This window comes from Tamandua tetradactyla, chromosome 4 (assembly GCF_023851605.1).
Source record: "Tamandua tetradactyla isolate mTamTet1 chromosome 4, mTamTet1.pri, whole genome shotgun sequence".
In the NCBI taxonomy this organism is placed as follows: domain Eukaryota; kingdom Metazoa; phylum Chordata; class Mammalia; order Pilosa; family Myrmecophagidae; genus Tamandua; species Tamandua tetradactyla.
In genome coordinates this window covers 5,124,682-5,147,942 of record NC_135330.1, presented here as the reverse complement: position 1 = coordinate 5,147,942, position 23,261 = coordinate 5,124,682, and the positions used below count along the sequence as shown (strand labels likewise).

The 23,261-nt window shown below is 40.5% G+C and overlaps 2 protein-coding genes across 4 annotated transcripts in view; one reads left to right on the top strand and one right to left on the bottom strand.

Moving 5' to 3' along the window:
* Positions 1-1,962: 1,962 nt before the first annotated feature.
* Positions 1,963-8,679, bottom strand: ENSA (endosulfine alpha). Its single transcript, XM_077156130.1, has 4 exons — positions 8,476-8,679; positions 6,658-6,783; positions 5,192-5,358; positions 1,963-2,704 (listed from the first exon to the last, which is right to left on the bottom strand). Exons 1-4 carry the CDS (start codon positions 8,530-8,532, stop codon positions 2,689-2,691), a joined length of 366 nt encoding a protein of 121 aa, XP_077012245.1. The 5' UTR covers positions 8,533-8,679; the 3' UTR covers positions 1,963-2,688.
* The window catches only part of LOC143679809 (uncharacterized), a 113,843-nt gene continuing 98,884 nt past the window's right edge, over positions 8,303-23,261 (top strand). For 2 of the 3 annotated variants that reach the window (XR_013173952.1, XM_077156131.1), the window contains exon 1: positions 8,303-8,817. Coding sequence is in view for 1 of the 3 variants with exons in the window: in XM_077156131.1 (XP_077012246.1) it covers positions 8,750-8,817 (68 nt within the window). In the remaining 2 variants the exon portion in view is untranslated. Of the gene's footprint in view, positions 8,825-23,261 lie in introns of all 3 variants that reach the window. The other variant, XR_013173951.1, reaches the window with a different exon arrangement.

The following is a 23,261-nucleotide window of genomic DNA, read 5'->3' as shown; positions in this document are numbered from 1 at the left end:
ACTTGACTCTTTGGAATAAAGATTTTAGAAAACACCTAGCTAAAATAATGGGCAGGAATTGCTATCTGCAGCACTGCTGAATCAATCATCCTTGGCTGTCTCAACTGTCCTTGGTTCTACAGTATGGGAGTGAAGAATAGTACATTTTAACTTGAAATACAGATAGCTACAAACATTTCCCTGCATCGAAGGATTCCTAAGGCCATACTTAATAAAGATAAGGACCAGAGAAGCCAGAAGTAGTGGAAAAAACTATGTATAAAAGCCTAGATACTAACTCAAGCTCTCTAGCTAACTGGCTTTTCTACCTTACAGGTCACTTATTTCTATACCTCAACTTCCTCACGTATTAAGATGAAGTTGCTCTAACTAAATAATCCCACATTCAAGCTCACTGACCTCACTCCCAGTTGTACTCTTCTAGTTAACATAAATCAGGAACAATATTCTCAAAAAAGTCATCATAGGGGGCGGGCCACCGTGGCTCAGCGGCAAGAACGCTTGCCTGCCATGCCAGAGGACCCGGGTTCCATTCCCGGTGCCTACCCATGTATTGAAAAAAAAAAGTCATCATAGGACTGGCTCAAGTGGGAATAAGGATGAGAAGACTCACTAACCTCATCAGAAAACCCTGATTTGGGTGTCTCTCTGTATTTATATGTATGTATGTATGTGTGTGTGTGTATATAAAATACTTACATAACCCTAGATCTCTCCTAGCTTTAAGATTCCATTTTATGATGCAAATGTCCTAAGAAATGATGAATATGCAACTATGTGATATTAAGAATTGATTGTATATGTAGAATGGAATATGTTAATATTTTTGTTTGTTTATTTTTTAAAATTAATAAAAAAAGCTTATAAAAAAAGATTCTATTTTATACCATTGAAATATTGACCTTTTCCATACTATATTCTTCCAGCTAGACAACAAACTTCCCAAAGGGAGAGAATTCCTTTCTTTAATATATTTCCAGACCAACTGGCTCACTCACTGTCTAGTAGGCTGTTTAGAAAGACAGATATTATGCAGCATGACAATCCCTTGGCTAAATCAGAGGACAGCCAAGCCACCAATAACCCTAACAATTGAAAATTTATTTGGAGTTTCCGACTAAGGAAAGAAAAAGAATGAGTGACATACCGAGAACAACATTCATTTTCCAGTTTGGGAAGTAACCCACCCATCTGCTGCCAACGCCCAGCTTGATGGAGAGTTCTCTGGAATGTCTGTATGTCCTGGACCTTATTTTCCTGGAACATTCTCATTTGATAAAAAAAGTTTGGAAAAAATACCATGATCACAGGCAAATGGGGAAGAGCTCCAGCCTACGATGTGTGAATGCTGTTGGGGTAGAGATGTATGGAGAGTGGATGGGTTTGTTTCTTCTTTTAAAGTTTTACTTGTATTACATTCACAAGCAGCTTTTAGCTTTTTTCATTTAATTTTTTTCAATGGCACGGTCCCACCACTGGGAAAGAAGTCACTCTGCCTCCTGCTGGCCACAAGCAGAAAGGCTCCAATTCCTTTGGCTTATTACTAGAGGTCACATTTCTCCTTCAGACATGGAGAATTGCAAAGGAAAGGAAAACGGAGAGGGAAAAGAAGAATGGGTTTTCTTTTTTGCTTAGCCTGGACTAAGCTCTAAGAGTCAATAAACCTTTTAGATCAAGTACCTTAAATCCCTCACTTCGTGAGCCACAACCTGGGGTTGATGCATCTTCTGTATTAGCCACAGAAACAAAGGAATGGGGAGGGGTTAGGAAACCCCCTGCTTTACGCCACCCTCCCTGTTCCCTTTCCCAAAGTGACAGGAGGTGAGGAGACCAGGCACACTCATACTAAGGGCCCCCGTTCCCGTAGGGCCCAACCCCAGCTTTTCCCTTGAATGGTGTCTTCAGTCTTGCTTTCTTCCCCCTTCCCAAACCCCAATAAAACACACCAATTGCTTCAGAATATTTCTGGGTTGGGTTTTTTCATGGGTCTTTTTTTTTTTTCTTTTTTTTTTTTATTTCAAACACTGAAAATACTTCCCCCGGGCTCTGTGGGGCTCTCCATGCTCATGGCCCCCTTTCCCCACACTCACTGCCCTCCTTCCCACAGCAAACCTATTCAAGAGGCCAGCATGCTTTATTGACAGTTAACATTCACTTCTCAACTTGTCCTACAGGACCAGAGGAGCTGTCTACATCTGTAACATGTGGATGGGCAGTTTATTTTATCTGACACCAGGTCTCCAGCCACAACCAAGCAAACAGGGTATTTTTCAACAAACCTGAGTAAGAGAGAACCCCTTACCTTTAGTGTTCCTCCCCCTCACGCTCACCCCACACCAGCCAGAGGGTTAAGGAGTATAGTTCAGAATGTTTCTACCAACTCCAAGCCCTAATTTATATTTCCTGAAATATCACCCCCACCTCCCCCCATCTCACCTACCCCCAGGATTTCACTGAGATTTCCCCCAACAGTTACTTGGAAAAAAGGAAAAACAAAAAAGGTTCAAGGTCTTGGTGCTCAGCCCAAGGGGCTCCATGCGCTGGGACACCGACGGGCAGGGGCCTCTGCCTCTCCAGCCCGGCGCCCCAGCCGCCTCCTGGCCCTGGATGGAAAGGCAGGGAGGGGCAGAAGCCAGCCTGGGGCCAGGAGGACAGCGGCTCCGGATCTGCTGGGAGCCCCTGGCAGCATCATTCAACTTGGCCACTGCAGACGAACACAGAAGACACAAATAAAACACCGTAGAGTAACGGGGGAGGAATGCCTAAATGCCACCCCAGTTCCTACCATAACTCTCTTCCAAACCTAATCACTATTAGCACACGCGGTACGGCGAGGAGGCGGTGGCTGCGTGGAGGTTGGGGGCAGACGGCGCCTGTGAGCTTTTGGGTGAAGAAAAAAATAATCTGATCAAACCCACTTGTGTTTTGATTCTGAAATGATCCTTTCTCATGCTGTGGAAACAGGTGACAAACAAAAGAATGTGGTTTGTTTCTTTGTTTTCTTAGCCTTGAAGATGACCAGGTGGAGAGAGAGTGAGACCAACAGGTTTTGATTTCCCTATTCTTTCCATTCCTTCTTAAAAAAGAGACTTCATTGTGACCATTAGTTTTGAGGACTCAGGCTGACCAAGAGAGAAGGCAGCTTAGACAGAAAAGAAAAAAGTACAGAATTTGAGAAGATCGGAGATGAAAAAAACGTACAAAATTATATATATATTTATATATATAATAACATGACATATCTATGTACAATATGGCTGAGACAGTTGAGGAAACTATACAAGGATGTTCAGCACTTCACCCTTCCCACATGGAGCTCAGACTAAGGAAGACAGCATGAGGAAATGGAGCAAGAAACACAAAAATTATATACAATTACACGTGACAGTCAAGGAGTTTGGGGGCTAGGGAAGTCCAGAGATCCTCCTCTCTCCACACCTTCCTTACCAACTTTTTCCTAATCAATCTAAATGACAGCCTGAAAGCTGAATGGCTAGTCAGGAGAGAAGTGTGTACACATACCCACTCCCTACACACGCACGTCAGCAAGTTCACCAGTTATTCTTACCAGGCTAAATGTCTGCTGTGCCACAATTTGTGAGGTGAGAGAGCAGGAAAGGGTTAAAGAATCCTGCTCTCTTAAACAGCTAGTTCTCACCCTGGCCCTTTCTGTGATAACTAGCAGGTTGCATTAAGTAAGATTCAGGCCAAGCTGGTGACATCTAAGTAGAAGACTATCTACCCCCAATGCCTTCCCTTCACCTGTTCATCAATCAGCACTGCCTTCTCTCTTCATTGCCCAGGAGCTGGGTTACTGATTTTAGAACGGCAGAGATTTCTTAGTCTGCCTTCCCTTTCTCCCTCCCTACCTTCTCCAGCTTCCTCCAAGGTGAATCATCTCCTAGAAACATGCTACTCCAGCCCCGCAGTAGTACTAAGCCCTGGGGGCCTGCTTAATTCATCCCTTTTCTTCCTGTCTCCCTAACAACACACATGGCATCTGATAACATCTGAACTGTGGGGGCTCCACGTGCGCATGACTGAGCATGCTTCCTCAGGCCTCAGTGCTGCCACCAGGGCAGCTCAGCAGCCAAGGCCCAGCTGTAGCCAGGAAGGAGGGCAGGTGGCAGAGGTAGGAAACTTCCATGGCTAGCTTCTTAGGAGTTTTTTTCTTTGACCCTCAAGCCCATAATACCTTTGAAGTCCTCTTGCCTGAGTTTATAACTCTCAAAACTCAACTTCCTCTCTCCACACAGCCCTCACATGGTTCCCCTCTGCTACTTTCTCAGCAGAGGCTTGCCTGTGGGGCCTGTCTTACTCTTAGGTTTACAACGAATAGCACAGAGTTTGTCAGCTGGTAGTCACAGGGTTTTAGAATCAGAATCAACCTTATATATATTGAATTCTAATTTACAGATGAGGAAACAGAAATCCAGAAAAGCTAAATGACCTGATCCAAGTTATGCATTAGTTCTACAAGAATTGAGCTAGAACCCAGACATCTTGACTCTTAAATCTGTGTTCTTTCCACTGTCCCATGATACCCTTCAAAAGCTACATGTTGGTAGAGAGAGAAGGTGCCCCTTTTCTATGAATAATGTTCATCAATCTTTATATCGTTTGAGAGTCAGGGCAAACTGTAAGAGACACTGAGTCAGAGATTAAGTGGGCATTATAGTTTTAGGCAAGCAAATCGGTTTTTCATTTTTGAGGATTCTCTATACTTGCTATAATGGAAACATGAAGCAATAGCAGCCTGCGGGACAAAACATTTAGAAGCACAGAAAACATATCTCATTCACTCTACCTTTCCCAATTCGTCAGGTTAGCCTTGGGATGTTAAATCTGCCATATTATCCCCAAGTCTCAGCCTAACCAATTTAGAACATCCAAAAAGAGAAATCACATCTCTCCAGTTTCTCATACAAAGGAGAATCTGGAGTATTCTTCAATCTTTCCCATCTCTGACCCCCTACCTCAGCTCAGTGCGGGAGGAGAAATCTCAATTTAACTAAAGAAATAAACTCAGAGCCCTTCTTCAACCACACTAACTTCTCAGCAGCCCCTAGCAAAACCAGTCATCTCTGGCTAACAAGCTGAGAAGACCTGACTAAATGCCCATTCCATCCCTGCCTACATTATTTGAAAGTCCAGTGCGTAAGGAAGGGGAGAAGAGAGGGGCCCAGGTTACCCCGCAAGCTTGCTGGTGACAAGTGACGACTTTCTCTGAGGCAGGTCCTGCGGGGTGGGGATGTGGTCGCCGGTCACCAGGTTCTTGTCTGGTCCTGCACTGGGCAACTGCTTATTCTTCATCTTGGCTTTGGCCATGTTGTAGTCTCCTGAGTCAAAGTACTTTTGCTAAGAGATAAGAGGGAGGATTAGGTGAGTGAGGAGTTAGTTTTCCTCAAAAGTAAGGATATTCAAATCCATTATAAACTCTCTTTTACACTCAACTCTTTCAAGAAGTCTTTCTTGACTAACCTCACACATACATAACTTAAGTCTTCTCCCCAAGGTGTTTCAAGTTTTTATCAGGTATGTAAGCAATGTGCCACGGAGACTGAGTATATATTCTGAGAGTCAAGGGATTGCCCCCACATCATTTGTATCCCATTCAATACAGATTGGTTTCACCAAATCCTTGACTTTATTTCTGAAGGCCTGTTGAGGACCACCTATGTACAAAGCAATGCATTTGGTGCCAGGGAACACAAAGAATAAGATATACAGGTGGGGGAGTCTGGGGGGCTATTCTAAGCAACCAGCAGAGAACAATCTCAAACCAATGAACTCAAAATAAAAAATTATTCTCTCAGACCAGAAATAGGAACTGGGCTTGTTCATGAGGATAATGTGCTTTTGCTCTGACGCCCACTGCTCCCGCATATGTTCTCCGGCTGTGACAGCCTGCCCACGCCTGCCTTGCCTGCAGCAAGGTAAGCTGCAAATCAGCATCACATTATCATCTGTGACTAAGACTCCATTACTGGGATTCTCCACAGGGATCTGTTCCACCCTTCATTTCATCCACAGAGAGAAGCACACTCCAGTTTAACAGCAATCCCTCGGCCACCTTTAGGCACCTAGGAGAGCTGAAAAAGCTGATCCGGAGCTGGACAGCTATGGAGGCAGAATCTCCCTTGGTGAGGAAGACTACCCTGGACAGGAAAAATAAGTGTCTAGATGGCCTGTAGTAATGGCTGGTGCTGACTTCAAGGGTCTATAAAAATCTATTTGTTCAAGATGGGGACTTCTATAGGACAGATGGTTTGATATTTTGCTGAAATGATAAACTCGAAAATTTAGCTTTAATCCTTAAAAAAATGTACAGACTAAAACTCCCATTATACAAACCAGCAAATGCCTGGGGGCAGTCAGCATTCCAGCCTCTAACATCTTTCCCTCATTCCCATAGCGCACATATCCAAATGCCCCTTCATTAAGAAGTCTTAATTTCCTATATGGGAAATCAGAAGAGAACTGATACTATATTAGGGGTTTATAATATTTTATCTTGCTCTTTTGAAAGTTTCTCACTCTTCTATAGTACCGCCCAACAACAAAATCTCCAGAAAATACCAGTAAAATCTCTACCGATATTGTCCCCAGAGCCCCCTTAGGCTCTGAAGGAAGAGGGTAAGAGACAGTATGCCATACCCCTTTCTGGAGTCTCTTCATGAGAAAGTCGGAGCCTCCAGGCTTTTGTCCTAGGCTTGGATATTTGGCCTTTAGCTTTGCTTCCTCAGCTCTCTCAGGGAGAATGCCTTCCTTCTCCTGAGTGTCCTGGAAGAAACAAATGGGACAAATAAAATTAAAGACCGAGAAGTTTCTAAGGTTTCTAATATCTGATAACCCTTACACTACCAACTGTTCCTGGAGATCCACCCACCTGCAAACATGCTATCTCCATTCTGCTCTTAAAGCTAGACCTTTGTTCAAATTCTAAAGTTCAAGAGGACTATATTGTGAGAAGGAAAACAAGTGGCTTCTCACACTATGCCCAGGGAACCACCCTATGGACCCAGGAGTATTGGGTTAAAGGTAATACCTAAACACAACACTTTAATCACAGAGAGGCCCATAGCTCACTTGGGGCAGAAGCTAAGAAACACAAAGAGAGGAAAGAGCTATCTGGGACTTCTGGTGATACAAGATGAACAGGAGGGCTCCCGAGGCTGTCCCTGAGACCAGGTACTGGTCAAACGCGAAATCAGAGATAGTTCTGCTGAGGTCTTTCCTCCTTATTCAGAGTCTAGAAAAGCCACCTGATAAATCTCCCTGGAGAGGAGGCCATGTGGCCTTTCTCCAAAGATCTCCACCAGAGAATGAGGACAGCATTGCCTCAACACTTCCATAATCATCCTATGTATGGTAGGAAAGTGACAGGTAAACAGAGATGAAAGTGGCACTGTCTTAAACCTCGGGAAAATTAAGATACAGTAGGTTCACTAGCATTTTTACCCACCAGTTTTCACCAAAACATCAAAACACCTTTCTTAATGGAGAAACTGATGGAAATTTGGGGAACATGCCAAGAGCTGAACTGGCTTGCAGGGGCTCTCACTGCAGGTCTCACTCTCTTCTTGCGTTTTGGGCCCCATTTCCCTTTTCTTTCGAAGGACCTAAGCCGATCTGTAACTCCTCAGTGGAATTACATCATTCCCTTCCCTTGAAAATCAGGTGCAGATATAAGACCAGGTGTATTTCATGAGAGCCCCTGAGTCCAGTTCTTAATGACTGAAGTCAAATACAACCCCCTGTACGGGGTTTCCTTGCCATTAATGTTTTTATCACAAAATTGCGAGTGGGCTAAATCCCGCTATTGTGAAGTCTGGGGGAAAAGGGTGTTGTCTTTCTTGTTACCCCGACTTTCTCGGGGTCTTTTTTAGGTTTAACCTCATTATTCTCTTTGGTACTCTAGTCCTCTTCATACTTGTTCGTTAGGCACTCAAGGGGACAATAGACCATCTCCAAGTATCTCCCGAGAAAGTTGCCACCTTAAACTAGCCATATAATAATCACTCCTTTCGTCCCCCAAGGCTGGTCCCTTAAACTTGGACCGCGTTTCTCCGTGGACGGCGGACGCGGGAGCCTGCCTAGCTGTTAAATCCTCTGGACCCCCACTAACCAATATCGCAACCCAGGACCACCGACCCCCGGCATCTATCCCCCTCCATCCACCCGTCTTTCCATATTCCCGCCCCGCGCCGAGGCTCGACCAATTACAGCTCAGCTTCAATAATTTGAACGTAGGACTATTGGCCAATCAGGAAATGTATGGCGCAGACTGACAATCGGCCGAACTAACCAGCGCCAAAGCGGCTGGCCCCGTCGACGCTCACCCTCCGTGACGCAAGAAGCGGCCAACCCCTGCAGAGCCTGAAACCATGGCGTCCAATCGGCACGGACTGCAGACCGTCTCCCGCCCCAGGACGGCGGCCCGGGGCCCACCCGCCCGCACCCCCCCCATTTCACCTGTTTTTCCTCGCCGGTCTCCTCCGAAGGGTTCTCCTCTTCCTGTTTCTGGGACATGGCGGGACCGGGACTGTGGAGTGTAGGGGGTCCGGGAAGGCAACCGGAGAAGGGAAGGGGGAGGGGAAACGGGGACCACCTGCGCTGCTGCTCCGGCTCCTGTCACTAGGATTGCTCCGTCAAAATGGCGGCCTTCGCCCGTGACGTTGGCGGCCGCCCCTTCCTGTGAGAGCCAATGGGAGCGGAGTAGCCGGAGCAATGACGTAACGATCTACCAATGGACGCTGGCCAGAGGTGGACTCTATGCGAGCGACGGGCAGGTTGGCTCACCAACCTGCAAAGAGGGTGAGCGGTAAGGGCCAGTGGCGAGCTGGGGGCGGGGAGTTTTCGCGGACGCGGCTGTGCGCTTGGCATGTTTGCGGCTCTGGTGGACCCAGGTGTCCTTTGACCCTGCTGCCCCGCGCAGTTAGGTTTTTGCTGAGCGTTGGACTGAAGAACGAGAGGCTGCAAACCTTTTGTTTGTAGGTGAACAGGATTGAGCTTTGGTAGCGTTAGCAGAAAATTATCTATTTCTAGAAAATAAACGAGGTCAGAATGGACCTTAGAATGGTACATAACTGTTTCACGATATATCACTTGGTGTGCGGAATGGAGAGTCTGAGCCCCAACTCGAGTCGTCTTGCAGAACACTAATGCTATATGTTCCATAATGCAAACCTTATATACATCTTTTTTTGTGGGGGGGAATGCATGGTCCGGGAAACGAACCCTCTTATATCCAATTTTATACTTGCTCGGTGTCATCTCACGGGCGCTAGTCTCCTGGAATGGGGGATCACAGTTCAACAGTATTTCTTAAGTGTCCATTTGTAGATTGTACTAGGGAATGGAAGGCACTCTCTGACTCCGGAAAAAGCTTCAGTCTTACAGAACTGTGTAGTGGAAGGGCTGTCTCAGAAGGCCAGGAGTACCCTAAATTCGCCAGGTTAAATAGCACATCTTCCCGCAGTCAAAAACGGCAGCATTTTGATGTAAAAAATGAGTATTGGTATAATACTAACCTGCACATTTTGCTTTGTTTTTGTGAATTTTCAGAAAGCTTCCTGATAGTGATAGCCTTGAGTTTACCCGTTCATTTTTCTGTATAATTGAGTGCACTCCACCCCCCACCCCCCCCAGCGCATAGGCAGGCACCGGGAAACTAATGGGTGCACTTCTGATGCAAAAGTTTGAGAAGCACAGAAGTGCACAGATTATTATATAGGGCAAAATCTGGTAAGCATGGAAAGGAAATAGGGGTTTAAAGGAAGGGTCAGATTCAATTTAGGCTTCAAAAAAGACCATTGTAAGTGGTATTTGAAATGAGCTTTAAAGGGGTGGGAATTTGTTAAAGAAGAAAGGAAGGTGTGATGGTTAGTTTTTTGTTTGTTCGTTTTTGTGATGGTTAGTTTTATGTGTCAACTTGGCTTGGTTGTAGCACCCAGTTTAGTCACTCATCAAGATGTTGCTGTGAATGTATTTTGTAGATGTGGAGAAGAGCTACAATCAGTTGACTTTAAGTAAAGGAGATTACTTTCAATAAAGTGGGTGGGTCTTATCCAGTCCCTTGAAAGGACTGGATATCCAGTCCTTTGTCAATCCAGACAAAATAGATTTCCTGGAGAAGATATCCTTCCTCAAGACTGTGGCAGTGTCAACTCCTATGTGAGTTTCCAGCCTGCAGGCCAACCCTATGAATTTTGGATTTGCCTCCCCCTATAATTGCAGGGGCCTAATTCCTTGAAATAAATCTCTTTTTTATGTCTGTGATATATATGAGATGCATATAAGATTGTATATATGAAATCTCCCCTATTGATTTTGTTTCTTTGGAAATACTGACTAATACAGATTCTGTTACTGGGATGTGGGATGGAATTTTAACAAATAGCTAAAAACGTGGAAGAGGCTATGAATTGGGTAATGGATGGGTTGTTCTAGTTTCCTAGGTGCAGGAATGCAATATACCAGAAACGGAATGGCTTTTAAAAAGGGGAATTTAATAAGTTGCTAGTTTACAGTTCTAAGGCTGAGAAAATGTCCCAATTAAAACAAGTCAATAGAAATGTCCAATCTAAGGCATCTGGGGAAAGATACCTTGATTTAAGAAGGCCGATGAATTTCAGAGTTTCTCTCTCGTGTGGAAAGGTGCATGGCAAACATGGTCAGGTTTTCTCTCTCTGCTGGAAGAGCACATGGCGAAAACGGTGTCGTCTGTCAGCTTCCTCTTCAGCTCCCTGGAAGGTGTTTTGCTTCTTCGTCTCCAAAATTCGCTGACTGGTGGACTCTGCTTTGTGGTTCTATGGCGTTCTCTGTTGTGGCTCTGTCGTTCTTTTCTGTCTCTCTGAAATTTGCTTTTATAGGATTCCAGTAAAGTAATCAAGACCCATTTAGAATGGGTGGAGACACGTCTCCACCTAATTCAGTTTAACAACCACTCTTGATTGAGTCACATCTCCAGGGGGGTGATCTAATTAAAATTTCAAGCAAACAGTGCTGAATAGGGATTAGAAGAAATGGTTGCCTTTACACATGGGATTAGGATTAAAACATGACTTTTCTAGGGGACATACATCCTTTCAAACTAGCACATGGGTAGAGTACAGAAGAATCTTGAGACCCTTGATAGAAAAGCCTAGATTGTCTTGAGGAGACTGTTGGTAGAAATATGGACATTAAAGATGATTCTGATGAGGACTCAGAAAGAAGTGAGGAGAGCAGAGAGGAAGCATCTATCATTTTAGAGTACAAATATATGTCTATATATCATGAACAGAATGTTGCTAGAAATATGAATGTTAAAGTGTTTCTGGTGAGCTCTCAGATGGAAATGAGGAGCATGTTATCACTGGAGGAAAAGTGATCCTTGTTGTAAAGTGGCAGAAATCTATGATCGATAAATCTATAATCCAAAAGTGGCTGAATTGTGTTCTAGTGTGGGTGGAAAAAATAGAATTTGTAAGCACTGAACTAGGATATATAGCTGAGGAGATTTCTAAGTGTGGAAGGTGCAGCCTTGTTTTTCCTTACTATTTATAGTAAAATGTAACTTGATGTAACTTGTTTTTATATTGATGTAAACGTAACACTTGATGAGTTGGGAAATTCTCAGCCTGTCCAGGTAGCTTGCTCTGCAAACAGGGCCAAAGGTGTGAGTGAAAAGATGAGGAGCAGTGATGGGGTTCTCCAGGAGGGATCTGTAAACCCTCTTCTGAAATGAAGTGGCTCCCCTTGAGAAGCAGGAAGACCAACTAGGTTGTGGAGATTGTTATGTCAGTAGAAATACTGCCAGCTTGGATTGAAGGGGACAGAGACAGCACAAAATGAAGGAATCTGTTGGACTTTGGGATTCTACAGGCAGGAGGTGACTGATAGAATTACTCAGCTACGAACATACGCTATTCTTCAGGAAAAAAGAAGAATGACTCTGAGAATAGAGCTGTGGATGCAAGAGCAGAGGCCAGTGGGGCTTTCCTCGGCCCAGAGGCAGGGTGGGTTGGGCTTCTTGGGGCCAGAGGCAGGGAGCTTTCAGGACCCCTGAGGCCTAGAGGGTAGAGCAGCCACAGGAATTATTCTCAGGCCTTGAAACCTAAGGAGAATTTGCCCTGCTGAGTTATGTGCTTGTTTTTTTAGATCAATGACCCCTTTATTCTTTCCATTTTCTTCCTTTTCGAATGGGAATATTTGTCTTATGTTGTGACATCATTGTATTTTTTTAATGCAACTTTACTGAGATATAGTCACACACTGTAGAAGACATATGAAGTATACAATCACTGGCTCACAGTATCATCACATAGTTGTGCATACATCCCCATGATCAAATTTAGAACATTTTCATTACTCTGGAAAAGAAATAAAAAGAAAAAAGAAACCCTAATTCTCCCATACTCCTTATTCCCCCTATTATTATTTTTAACATTTTTTATTGTGAAATATAACATATATACAGAAAAATGATAAGTTTCAAAGTACAGTTTAACAAATAGTTATAGAACAGATTTCAAAGTATAGTGTGGGTTACAGTTACACAATTTTAGGTACTGCTGGCTATTCTAATACACTAGAAACTATACAGAAATACCTAAATAATGATTCAGTAGTCATAATCATTTGTTAAATCATAATTTCTCTATTACAACTCCTTCCTCTCATTTGATTATTTTCTCAATCTTTAGGGATATTTGGGCAATGACCATTCGAACTTCTTTGTGTTGAAAAGAGGTGTCAACATTATGGAGTAGGGAAATGCAACTGGTTGATATTCTGGGAGAGGCTGGTACTTCTAAGTTTCAGGACTTACTTGACAGAGTAACAATCTGGAAGTTTTAAGTTTCTAAAAAATAAACATAATCCCCCTATTATTGACCCATAGTATTTGTGTGGTACATTTGTTACAGTTGATGAAAGGTACGTTTTTTTCCCCATACCCCCTGTATTAATAACTCCTTGTACTTTTGCCCTAGCTCATGAAAGAACTTTTATATTTGTTCAGTTAATCATGGACATTGTCCACCACAAGATTCACTGTGTTATACGTTCCCATGTTTTAACCTTCAGCTTCCTTCTTGGTGACATTCATGACTCTGAACTTCCCCCTTCCACCACACTCACGCATTATTCAGCACTGTTAATTATTCTCACAATATCACACTACCATCACCTGTGTTCATTTCCCAACGTTTAAGTTCAACCTAGTTAAGCAGTCTGTACATATTAAGCAGCTGCTCCCCATTCTTTAGCCTCATTCTATATCCTGGTAACCTATGTGCTATATTTTATGTCTACTAGTTTAGTTTACATATTATAATTAGTTCATATCAGTGAGATCATACAATATCTGTCCTTTTCTGTCTCATTTATTTCTCTTTAACATAGGTCCTCAAGGTTCATCCATGTTGTTATGTGCTTTGAGACTTCATTCCTTCTTACTTCTGAATAATATTCCATCATATGTGTGTACTACATTTTGTTTATCCATTCATCTGTTGATGGATATTTGGGCTGTTTCCATCATTAGACAATTGTGGATAATACTGCTATGAATATTGGTGTGCAAATAACTGTTCTCATCCCTGCTTTCATGTCTTCTGGGTATATTCCGGGTTTTAAGACAACTCTATATTTAATTTCCTGAAGAACTGCCAAACCATCCTCCAGAGCAGCTGTAGCATTTTACATTCCCACCAGTAGTGAATCAGTGTTCTAAATTCTCCATATTCTCTCCAACATGTCTTTGTATTTTGGAATAAGTTAACTTGTTTTCCAGTTTCACAGGTTCACAAATGAAGAGATCAAACTCAGAGTCTCACCTATAACTCACTTAGATGATTTAGATGATGAGTGTGGGGACTTGTTGTGTTGATATATTTAGATGAAATTTTGGATTTAGAGTTAAGCTGGAATAGGGGGAGGCTTTTGGAGATGTTGGGATGTATTTTTCACATGAGAAGGACATGAACTTGGGGGAGCTAGAGGGTATATTGAGTGAGTTGAATTGTGTTCCCCCAAAAGATATGTTGAAGTCATAACCCCTGGTCCCTGAGAATGTGACCTTATTTGGAAATAGGGTCTTTGAAGATGTCAAGTTAAGATGAGGTTGTAGTTGATTAAGGTAGGCTTTAAATCAAGTAACAAATGTCTTTATAAGAGAAAGGAAAAGGAGATATATAGAGAGACAGAGAAGAGAAGCACAAGCAGAAGGCATATACAGAGGGAAGCAGAAATTGTAGTTATACTGCCACAAGCCAAGTAATGCTAAGGATTGCCAGCAACCATCAGAGGCTAGAAGAGGCAAGGAAGAATTTTTCCCTACAGCCTTCAGAGGGAGCATGGTCCTGCCAACACTGATTTTTGGGACTTCCTAGCAGAACTGCTTTTTTTTAAAATTTTCTAATAACGAATAAAAACAATTACGAATTCCAGACAGAAGTATACTAGAGGTGAACAGTCTGGCTAGGGACCACTGCAGTACTTTGTGTGAGATAATTAGGATTTAACCTAGAAATGAGGTAGCTAAGAATAGAAATTAGTGAATCTAATTGAGAGTGTGTGGCACTAAAACCTACAGTTTATCAGATAATTGGATATAGGGAGTAAAGGAGGCTATGTGTGACTATTTTGTAGAAAAGTAATTTTAAGAAAAGCCAATTTGGGAATGGGATTGGAAGCAGAGAGAAAGTGAGGCAGTTTATTGACTTTCAAAATTTTTATTTACTTTTTTTTAGATAAGCTGTAGATTTACAGAAAATCATACAGAAAATACAAAGTTCCAATCAACCCCCCGCATCACATCCACTATTTTCCCTAATATTAATGCTTTGCATTAATGTGGTACCTTTGCTACAATTGATGAAACAATATTATTATGGTTATACTATTATCTATAGTCCATAGTTTGCTTTAGGGGTCACAGTTTGTGTTTTAGTACAGCTATGGAAAACAGTATGGCAATTCCTCAGAAAGTTAAATTTAGAATTATCACATGACTTGGCAATTCCATTTCTAGGTATATACTCAAAAGAATTGAAAGCAGGGACTTGAACAGATATTGCACACCGATGTTCATAGCAGCTTTACTCACAATTGACAAAAGATGGAAGCTACCCAAGTGTCCATCCAACCGTTGTATGGATCAAATGTGGCATATACATACAATAGAATATTATTCAGCAATAAAAAGGAATGAAATCTGATGCATGCTACAGCATGGATGAACCTTGAAGACATCGTATTGAGTGAAAAAGGCAGCACAAAAGGAAAACTACTGTATTATCTCACTTATGTGAAATAGGCAGAATATGCATATTTATAAAGTCAGAAACTAGAATGCAGGTTACCGGGAACTGAATGGGGGTGGGGGATGGGGAGTTAATGTTTAATTGATGCGGAATTTTTGTTTGGGGTGATGGAAAAGTTTTGGTGATGGATGATAGGGATGGAGGCACAACTTTGCGTTTATAATTATCACCACTGAATTGTATATTTGAAAAGGGAAATTTTAGATTGTATATTTTACCCAGCTTACACATACACACACCATAGAACTGCACAGTACAGTGAACCCTAATGCAAAACCTAATGTGATAGGGTAAAGTTAATACCATAATTATAATAATAATACTATTATTATTATAAATTTTAGCATTTTGCATATGAATTGTAACTGAAGTACCATTCATATGCAAAATGTTGAAATAGGGAAAAGTGTGTTTGTGAATGAGGGAGTTGATGAGAAGTCTGTACTTTCTGCAGGATTCTGAAAAACTACAACTGTGCTAACTAAAATTAATAAGCTATTGAAGTTGATATAATCAAGTAAATATAAATCATGAATTTTGAAATCCCAGAGCATAATTATAGAGGAGGGGGTTAGGATAGAGTGGCTATGACCCATATGTTGGGAATGAGCTGTAGTTCTCCAAGAAATGTATTGAGTATGTAAGGCACCATGTTGTCTGTCTTACACTGAATAGAAGCAACGACAGTATTAGAAGGATATGGTATTTACCAAATGAGTTGTATTATAAGTGCAAAGAGTACTCAAAGGGTCATTTCTAGCTGGAATGGCCCAGGAATATTTCAGGAGGAGGTAGACCCTAAATAGATGTGGTAGTTAGATTCAGCTGTCACCTTGGCCAGGTGAACGTGCCTAGTTCTGTTGCTGCAGACGTGAGCCAGTGGTACGTGAACCTCATCTGTTGCTCATTACATCTGCAGTCGGCTAAGAGGCGTGCCTGCTGCAATGAATGATGTTTGAGTTAATTGGCTGGTGCTTAAATGAGAGAGCGCAATGTAGCACAGCTCAAGCAACTGAGCACACCTCATCTCAGCACTCACAGCTCAGCCCAGGCCTTTGAAGATGCAGAAAGGAATCACCCTGGGGAAAGTTGTTGGAACCGAGAGGCCTGGAAAGAAGGCAGCAGAGATCACCCTGTGCCTTCCTACATAAGAAAGAACCTCAGATGAAAGTTAGCTGCCTTTCCTCTGAAGAACTTACAAAATAAAACCCTTTTATTAAATAAAAGCCAGTCTGTCTCTGGTGTGTGCATCCGGCAGCTAGCAAACTAGAACACTGGGATTATGAGGATGAATGCAGTGGTTGGGGATTGGCAGAGGGAAGAAAGGAAGGGAGGACAATTTAGAGGACCACCCTAACTTATAAAATTGTCAAAGGGTCATTGATTCCTTCCTGGACTGACCCTTTCTGAAGGACAGTGTAAAAGGGAAAGAGACTATATTCTGGACCAGCTAGAAGGAAAAATCTGGGAGGATGATATGTAGCCCATGACAAACTCTGGCCTTAACTACTTGTTGAAGAGTACTTTGAAAACTATTGCTTTTTTCTTTCTTTGCCTTGTATATATGTTATATTATACAATTTAAAAAGTTAAAAAGAAAAGGGGAAGAGAAACTATAGCAAACATAACTTTCTAGAGGAAGTGAGATCCTGCTAGCCCAGCAAAACCCCTCATTCATCCAACAAACTGTGAGCCCCCAAGTATTTGTGCTGGACATCATGAATGCAGAGATAAAAGATAGTCTCTGTCCTCAGTTTTTCACAGATGATAAGGAAATGAATAGAAGAAAGGCCATATGCAGTACAGAAGAGGTATCAAAGATAACTGAAGGATTAAATTTGGAAGAAGTGTCTCCTTCCCAAATGGAAGGAATCCCATGCTAAATGACTCAGAACCATAAGAAATCTTCATGTACTGGGTCCCTTGTACACAAACTTGGCTGATTAGAAGCTCCTAGGGAACAGTATAAAAATACAGATTCCCTGGGATCTAGAAATGCTTATTTTTGAAAAAGTCTCCAAGGAAAATCTAAAGAAATAAGGCCAATTTGATATCCTATGTTGGGCAGCAAGACATGAGGCTGTTCTGATGGGTCAGATTCTGAGGATATTTTAAGTCATGTTAAAGTTTGGGTTTAAAAAAAAAAAGTTTGGGGTTTTATAAAGAAAAGATCCTCAGAAGGATTTATTTTTCTTTATTATGGAAGTAGTGAGTTTATAGAACAATCATGCATAGAATACCCTATTATTAACCCCATGCATTGGTGTGGAACATTTGTTACAATTATGGATAGCACATTTTTGTAATTATACTGGTTAAGAGTCCGTGGTTTCACTTAGGGTTCACTGTGTGTGTAGTGCACTTCCATGGTTTTCTAAAAATTTTTCTTCTGTTACCATGTAGACAATACTTTTCCCCTTTTGATCACATTCAGATATGTATCTCAATGCTGTTAATTACATTCATAATGTTGTGCTACCATCCATTACTAAAACGTTTCCATCATTCTGAATAAAAACCCTGTACATTTTAAGCATTAACTTCCCATTTCCTGTTCCTATCATGTCCCCTGGTAATTTATAATCTAGATTCTGACTATGTGTATGCTCATTGTAATTATTTCAAATCAGTGAGACCATATAATATTTGTCCTTTTGTGCCTGGCTTATTTCATTCAACATGATGTCCAATTCACTCCTTTTTATGGATGAATAATATTCCATTGTATGTATATACCATGTTTTGTTTATCCAATCATTGGTTGATGGACACTTGGTCTTGCTTCCATCTTTTGGCAATTGTGATAATGCTTCTAAGAACATCAGTGTGAAAATATCTGCTCAAGTCCTTGCTTTCAATTCTTTTGGGTATGTATCTAATAGTGAGATTGCCAAGTCATATGGGTAGTTCTATATTTAGCTTTCTGTGGAACTGCCAAACTGTCTTCCACAGTGGCTATACCATTTTACTTTGCCACCGGCAATGAATGAGTGTTCTTTTACTCTGCATCCTCTCCAACACTTGTTATTTTCTGTTTTTGTTTTTAATAGCAGCCATTCTAATGGATGTGAAATGGTAGCTCATTGCGGGTTTTTTTTGTTTTATTTTTTGGGTGCATGATCCGGGAGTTGAACCCAGGTCTCCTGCGTGAAAGGTGAGCTTTCTTACCACTGAACTGCCTGTGCACTGCTCATTGTAGTTTGTTTTTTTTTAAACTTTTTTTATTAATTAAAGAAAAAATTAATTAAAATAACAAAAAACGAAAAAAAATTAAGATATCACTCTATTCTATATATACAATCAGTAATTCTTAATATCATCACATAGTTGCATATTCATCATTTCTTAGAACATTTGCATCGATTTAGAAAAACAAATAAAAAGACAACAGAAAAAGAAATAAAATGATAACAGAGAAAAAAAAGATTATACATACCATACCCCTTACCCCTCACCTTCATTTACCACTAGCATTTCAAACTAAATTTATTTTAACATTTGTTCCCCTTATTATATATATATATATTTATTTTTTTTTTATTAATTAAAAAAGATTAGCTAACACAACATTTAGAAATCATTCCATTCTACATATGCAATCAGTAATTCTTAATATCATCACATAGATGTATGATCATCATTTCTTAGTACATTTGCATCGATTTAGAAAAAGAAATAGCAAGACAACAGAAAAAGAAATAAAATGATAATATAGAGAAAAAAAAATAAATACAAAAAATATATATAAAAAAACAGAAACAAACAAAAAAAACTATAGCTCAGATGCAGCTTCATTCAGTGTTTTAACATAATTACATTACAATTAGGTAGTATTGTGCTATCCATTTTTGAATTTTTGTATCTAGTTCTGTTGCACAGTATGCATCCCTTCAGCTCCAGTTACCCATTATCTTACCCTGTTTCTAATTCCTGATGGTCTCTGTTACCAATGACATATTCCAAGTTTATTCTCGAATGTCGGTTCACATCAGTGGGACCATACAGTATTTGTCCTTTAGTTTTTGGCTAGTCTCACTCAGCATAATGTTCTCTAGGTCCATCCATGTTATTACATGCTTCATAAGTTTATTCTGTCTTAAAGCTGCATAATATTCCATCGTATGTATATCCCACAGTTTGTTTAGCCATTCGTCTGTTGATGGACATTTTGGCTGTTTCCATCTCTTTGCAATTGTAAATAACGCTGCTATAAACATTGGTGTGCAAATGTCCGTTTGTGTCTTTGCCCTTAAGTCCTTTAAGTAGATACCTAGCAATGGTATTGCTGGGTCGTATGGCAATTCTATATTCAGTTTTTTGAGGAACCGCCAAACTGCCTTCCACAGTGGTTGTACCATTTGACATTCCCACCAACAGTGGATAAGTGTGCCTCTTTCTCTGCATCCTCTCCAGCACTTGTCATTTTCTGTTTTGTTGATAATGGCCATTCTGGTGGGTGTGAGATGATATCTCATTGTGGTTTTGATTTGCATTTCTCTAATGGCCAGGGACATTGAGCATCTCTTCATGTGCCTTTTGGCCATTTGTATTTCTTCTTCTGATAGGTGTCTGTTCAAGTCTTTTTCCCATTTTGTAATTGGGTTGGCTGTCTTTTTGTTGTTGAGTTGAACAATCTCTTTATAAATTCTGGATACTAGACCTTTATCTGATATGTCGTTTCCAAATATTGTGTAGGCTGTCTTTCTACTTTCTTGATGAAGTTCTTTGATGCACAAAAGTGTTTAATTTTGAGGAGCTCCCATTTATTTATTTCCTTCTTCAGTGCTCTTGCTTTAGGTTTAAGGTCCATAAAACCGCCTCCAATTGTAAGTTTCATAAGATATCTCCCTACATTTTCCTCTAACTGTTTTATGGTCTTAGACCTAATGTTTAGACATTTGATCCATTTTGAGTTAACTTTTGTATAGGGTGTGAGATACGGGTCCTCTTTCATTCTTTTGCATATGGATATCCAGTTCTCTAGGCACCATTTATTGAAGAGACTGTTCTGTCCCAGGTGAGTTGGCTTGACTGCCTTATCAAAGATCAAATGTCCGTAGATGAGAGGGTCTATATCTGAGCACTCTATTCGATTCCATTGGTCGATATATCTATCTTTATGCCAATACCATGCTGTTTTGACCACTGTGGCTTCATAATATGCCTTAAAGTCCGGCAGCTTGAGACCTCCAGCTTCGTTTTTTTCCCTCAAGATACTTTTAGCAATTCGGGGCACCCTGCCCTTCCAGATAAATTTGCTTATTGGTTTTTCTATTTCTGAAAAGTAAGTTGTTGGGATTTTGATTGGTATTGCATTGAATCTGTAAATCAATTTAGGTAGGATTGACATCTTAACTATATTTAGTCTTCCAATCCATGAACACAGTATGCCCTTCCATCTATTTAGGTCTTCTGTGATTTCTTTTAACAGTTTTTTGTAGTTTTCTTTGTATAGGTCTTTGTCTCTTTAGTTAAATTTATTCCTAAGTACGTTATTCTTTTAGTTGCAATTGTAAATGGAATTCGTTTCTTGATTTCCCCCTCAGCTTGTTCATTGCTAGTGTATAGAAACGCTATGGATTTTTGAATGTTGATCTTGTAACCTGCCACTTTGCTGTACACATTTATTAGCTCTAGTAGTTTTGTTGTGGATTTTTCCGGGTTTTCGACGTATAGTATCATATCGTCTGCAAACAGTGATAGTTTTACTTCTTCCTTTCCAATTTTGATGCCTTGTATTTCTTTTTCTTGTCTAATTGCTCTGTCTAGAACCTTCAACACGATGTTGAATAATACTGGTGATAGTGGACATCCTTGTCTTGTTCCTGATCTTAGGGGGAAAGTTTTCAATTTTTCCCCATTGAGGATGATATTAGCTGTGGGTTTTTCATATCATTGTAGTTTTGATGTGCATTTCGCAAATAGTTAATGATGTGAGCATTTTTTTCATGTGCTTTCTGACCATTTATATATCGTCTTTAGAGACATGTCTATTCAAGTCTTTTGTCCATTTTAAAGTTGGGTTGTTTGTCTTTTTTGTTGTTAAATTGAAGGATTTCTTATATATTCTGAATATTGGTCCTTACCTGATATGTGGTTTCTAAATATTTTCTCCCGTTGTGTAGATTGTCATTTTACTTTCATGATAAAGTCATTTGAGGAACAAAAGTTTTAAATTTTGATCAGGTCCCATTTATCTATTTTTCCTTTTGTTGCTTATGCTTTGGGGTTAAAGTCTAAGAACATTGTCTAACACAAGGTCCTAAAGATGTTTCCCTGTGTTTTCTTCTAAGAGTTTGATAGTTATAGTACTTTATATTTAGGTCTTTGATCCATTTTGAGTTGATTTTTGTATATGGTATTAGGGCGGGGTCCTCTTTCTGTTTGTCATAGATGGAGATCCAGTTTTCCCATACTGTTTGTTGAAGAGACTATTCTTTTGCAATTAATTGGTCTATTTCACTTTGTCAAAAATCACTTTCTTTATTTCTGAACCCTCAATTTGATTCCATTGGACTATATTTCTATCCTTGTGTCATTTCCTTGCTGTTTTGATTACTGTGGTTTTGTAATAAGTTGTGACATTGGGAAGTGTGAGTACTTCAACTTCGTCTTTCTAAGATAGCTGTAGCTATTTGGGGCCCCTTACCCTTCTAGATAAATTGGTGATTGGCTTTTACATTTCTGTGAAGAAGGTTGTTGGAATTTTTATTGGTATTGCATTGAACCTATAAATTGCTTTGGTAGGATTGACATCTTAATGATATTTAGTCTTCCAGTCCATGAACATGGAATTTCCTTCCATTTATTTAAGCCTTCTTTGATTTTGATTTTTTTTTTTAGAAAGTGTTTTGTTGATTTCTATGTGCAAGCCCTTTAAATCCTTGGTTAGATTTATTCCTAGATATTGAATTCATTTAAGTGCTATTGTGAATGGAGTATTTCTCTTGATTTCTTTTTGTGATTGTTCACTGCTTGTGTAGTGAAACACTACTGATTTTTGAGTATTGATCTTCTGTCCCACCTCTTTGCCTAATTCGTTTATTAGCTCTGGGGGCTGTGTTGTGGATTTTTCAGAACTCTCTGTGTATAGGATCATATCATCTGCAAATGGGAAAGTTTTCTTCTTCCTTTCCAATTTGGATGCTATTTCTTTCTTTCTTTTTTTTTTTTTTGCCTAATTCCTTTGGCAAGAACTTCCAGTTCAGTATTGAGTAACAGTGATGACAGTGGGCATCCTTGTCTTGTTCTAATCTTTAAGGAAAACGGTTCAGTTTTTCACCATTAAGTAGGATGTTCACTGTGAGCTTCTCATATATGCCCTTTATCATGTGGTAGAAGTTTCCTTCTGTTCCTCGTGTGCTAAGTATTTCTGTCAAGGAGTGGTGTTATATTTTCTCAAATGCCTTTTCTGTATCAATTGAGATGAACGTGTGTGTGTGTTTTCCCTTCATTCTGTTTATGTGGTGTATTACATTAATTAATATTCTTATGTTGAGCTGACCTTGCATACCAGTGATAAATCCCACTTGTTCTAGTTGCTAGCTGCTGGAATGCAATATGCCAGAAATGGAAGAGCTTTTAAAAAGGGGAATTTAATAAGTTGCTAGTTTACAGATTTAAGGCTGAGAAAGTGTCCCAATTAAAATAAGTCTATAGAAATGTCCAATCTAAGGCATCCAGGGAAAGATACCTTGGCTCAACAAGGCCGATGAAGTTCAGGGTTTCTTTCTCAAGTGGAAAGGCACACGGTGAACACAGTCAGGGTTTCTCTCTCATCTGGAAAAGCACAGTCATCTGTGAACACAGTGACATCTGCTAGCTTCCTCTCTAGGCCTCTTGCTTCATGCAGCTCCCCCACAGGCATTCTCCTTCATCTCCAAAGGTCGCTGGCTGGTGGACTTTGTGTCATGGCTCTCATCATTCTGTCATCCTTCTCTGCTCTTGCAG

What these genes read in the sequence shown, in the direction of transcription:
- ENSA (XM_077156130.1), bottom strand. Translation starts at nt 8,532, where the DNA reads ATGTCCCAGAAACAGGAAGAGGAGAACCCTTCGGAGGAGACCGGCGAG. An exon ending in AGACCGGCGAGGAAAAACAG is followed by an intron (nt 6,784 to 8,475) that starts GTGAAATGGGGG and finishes TGTTTCTTCCAG; the next exon opens with GACACTCAGGAGAAGGAAGG. An exon ending in TGAAGAGACTCCAGAAAGGG is followed by an intron (nt 5,359 to 6,657) that starts GTATGGCATACT and finishes CTTATCTCTTAG; the next exon opens with CAAAAGTACTTTGACTCAGG.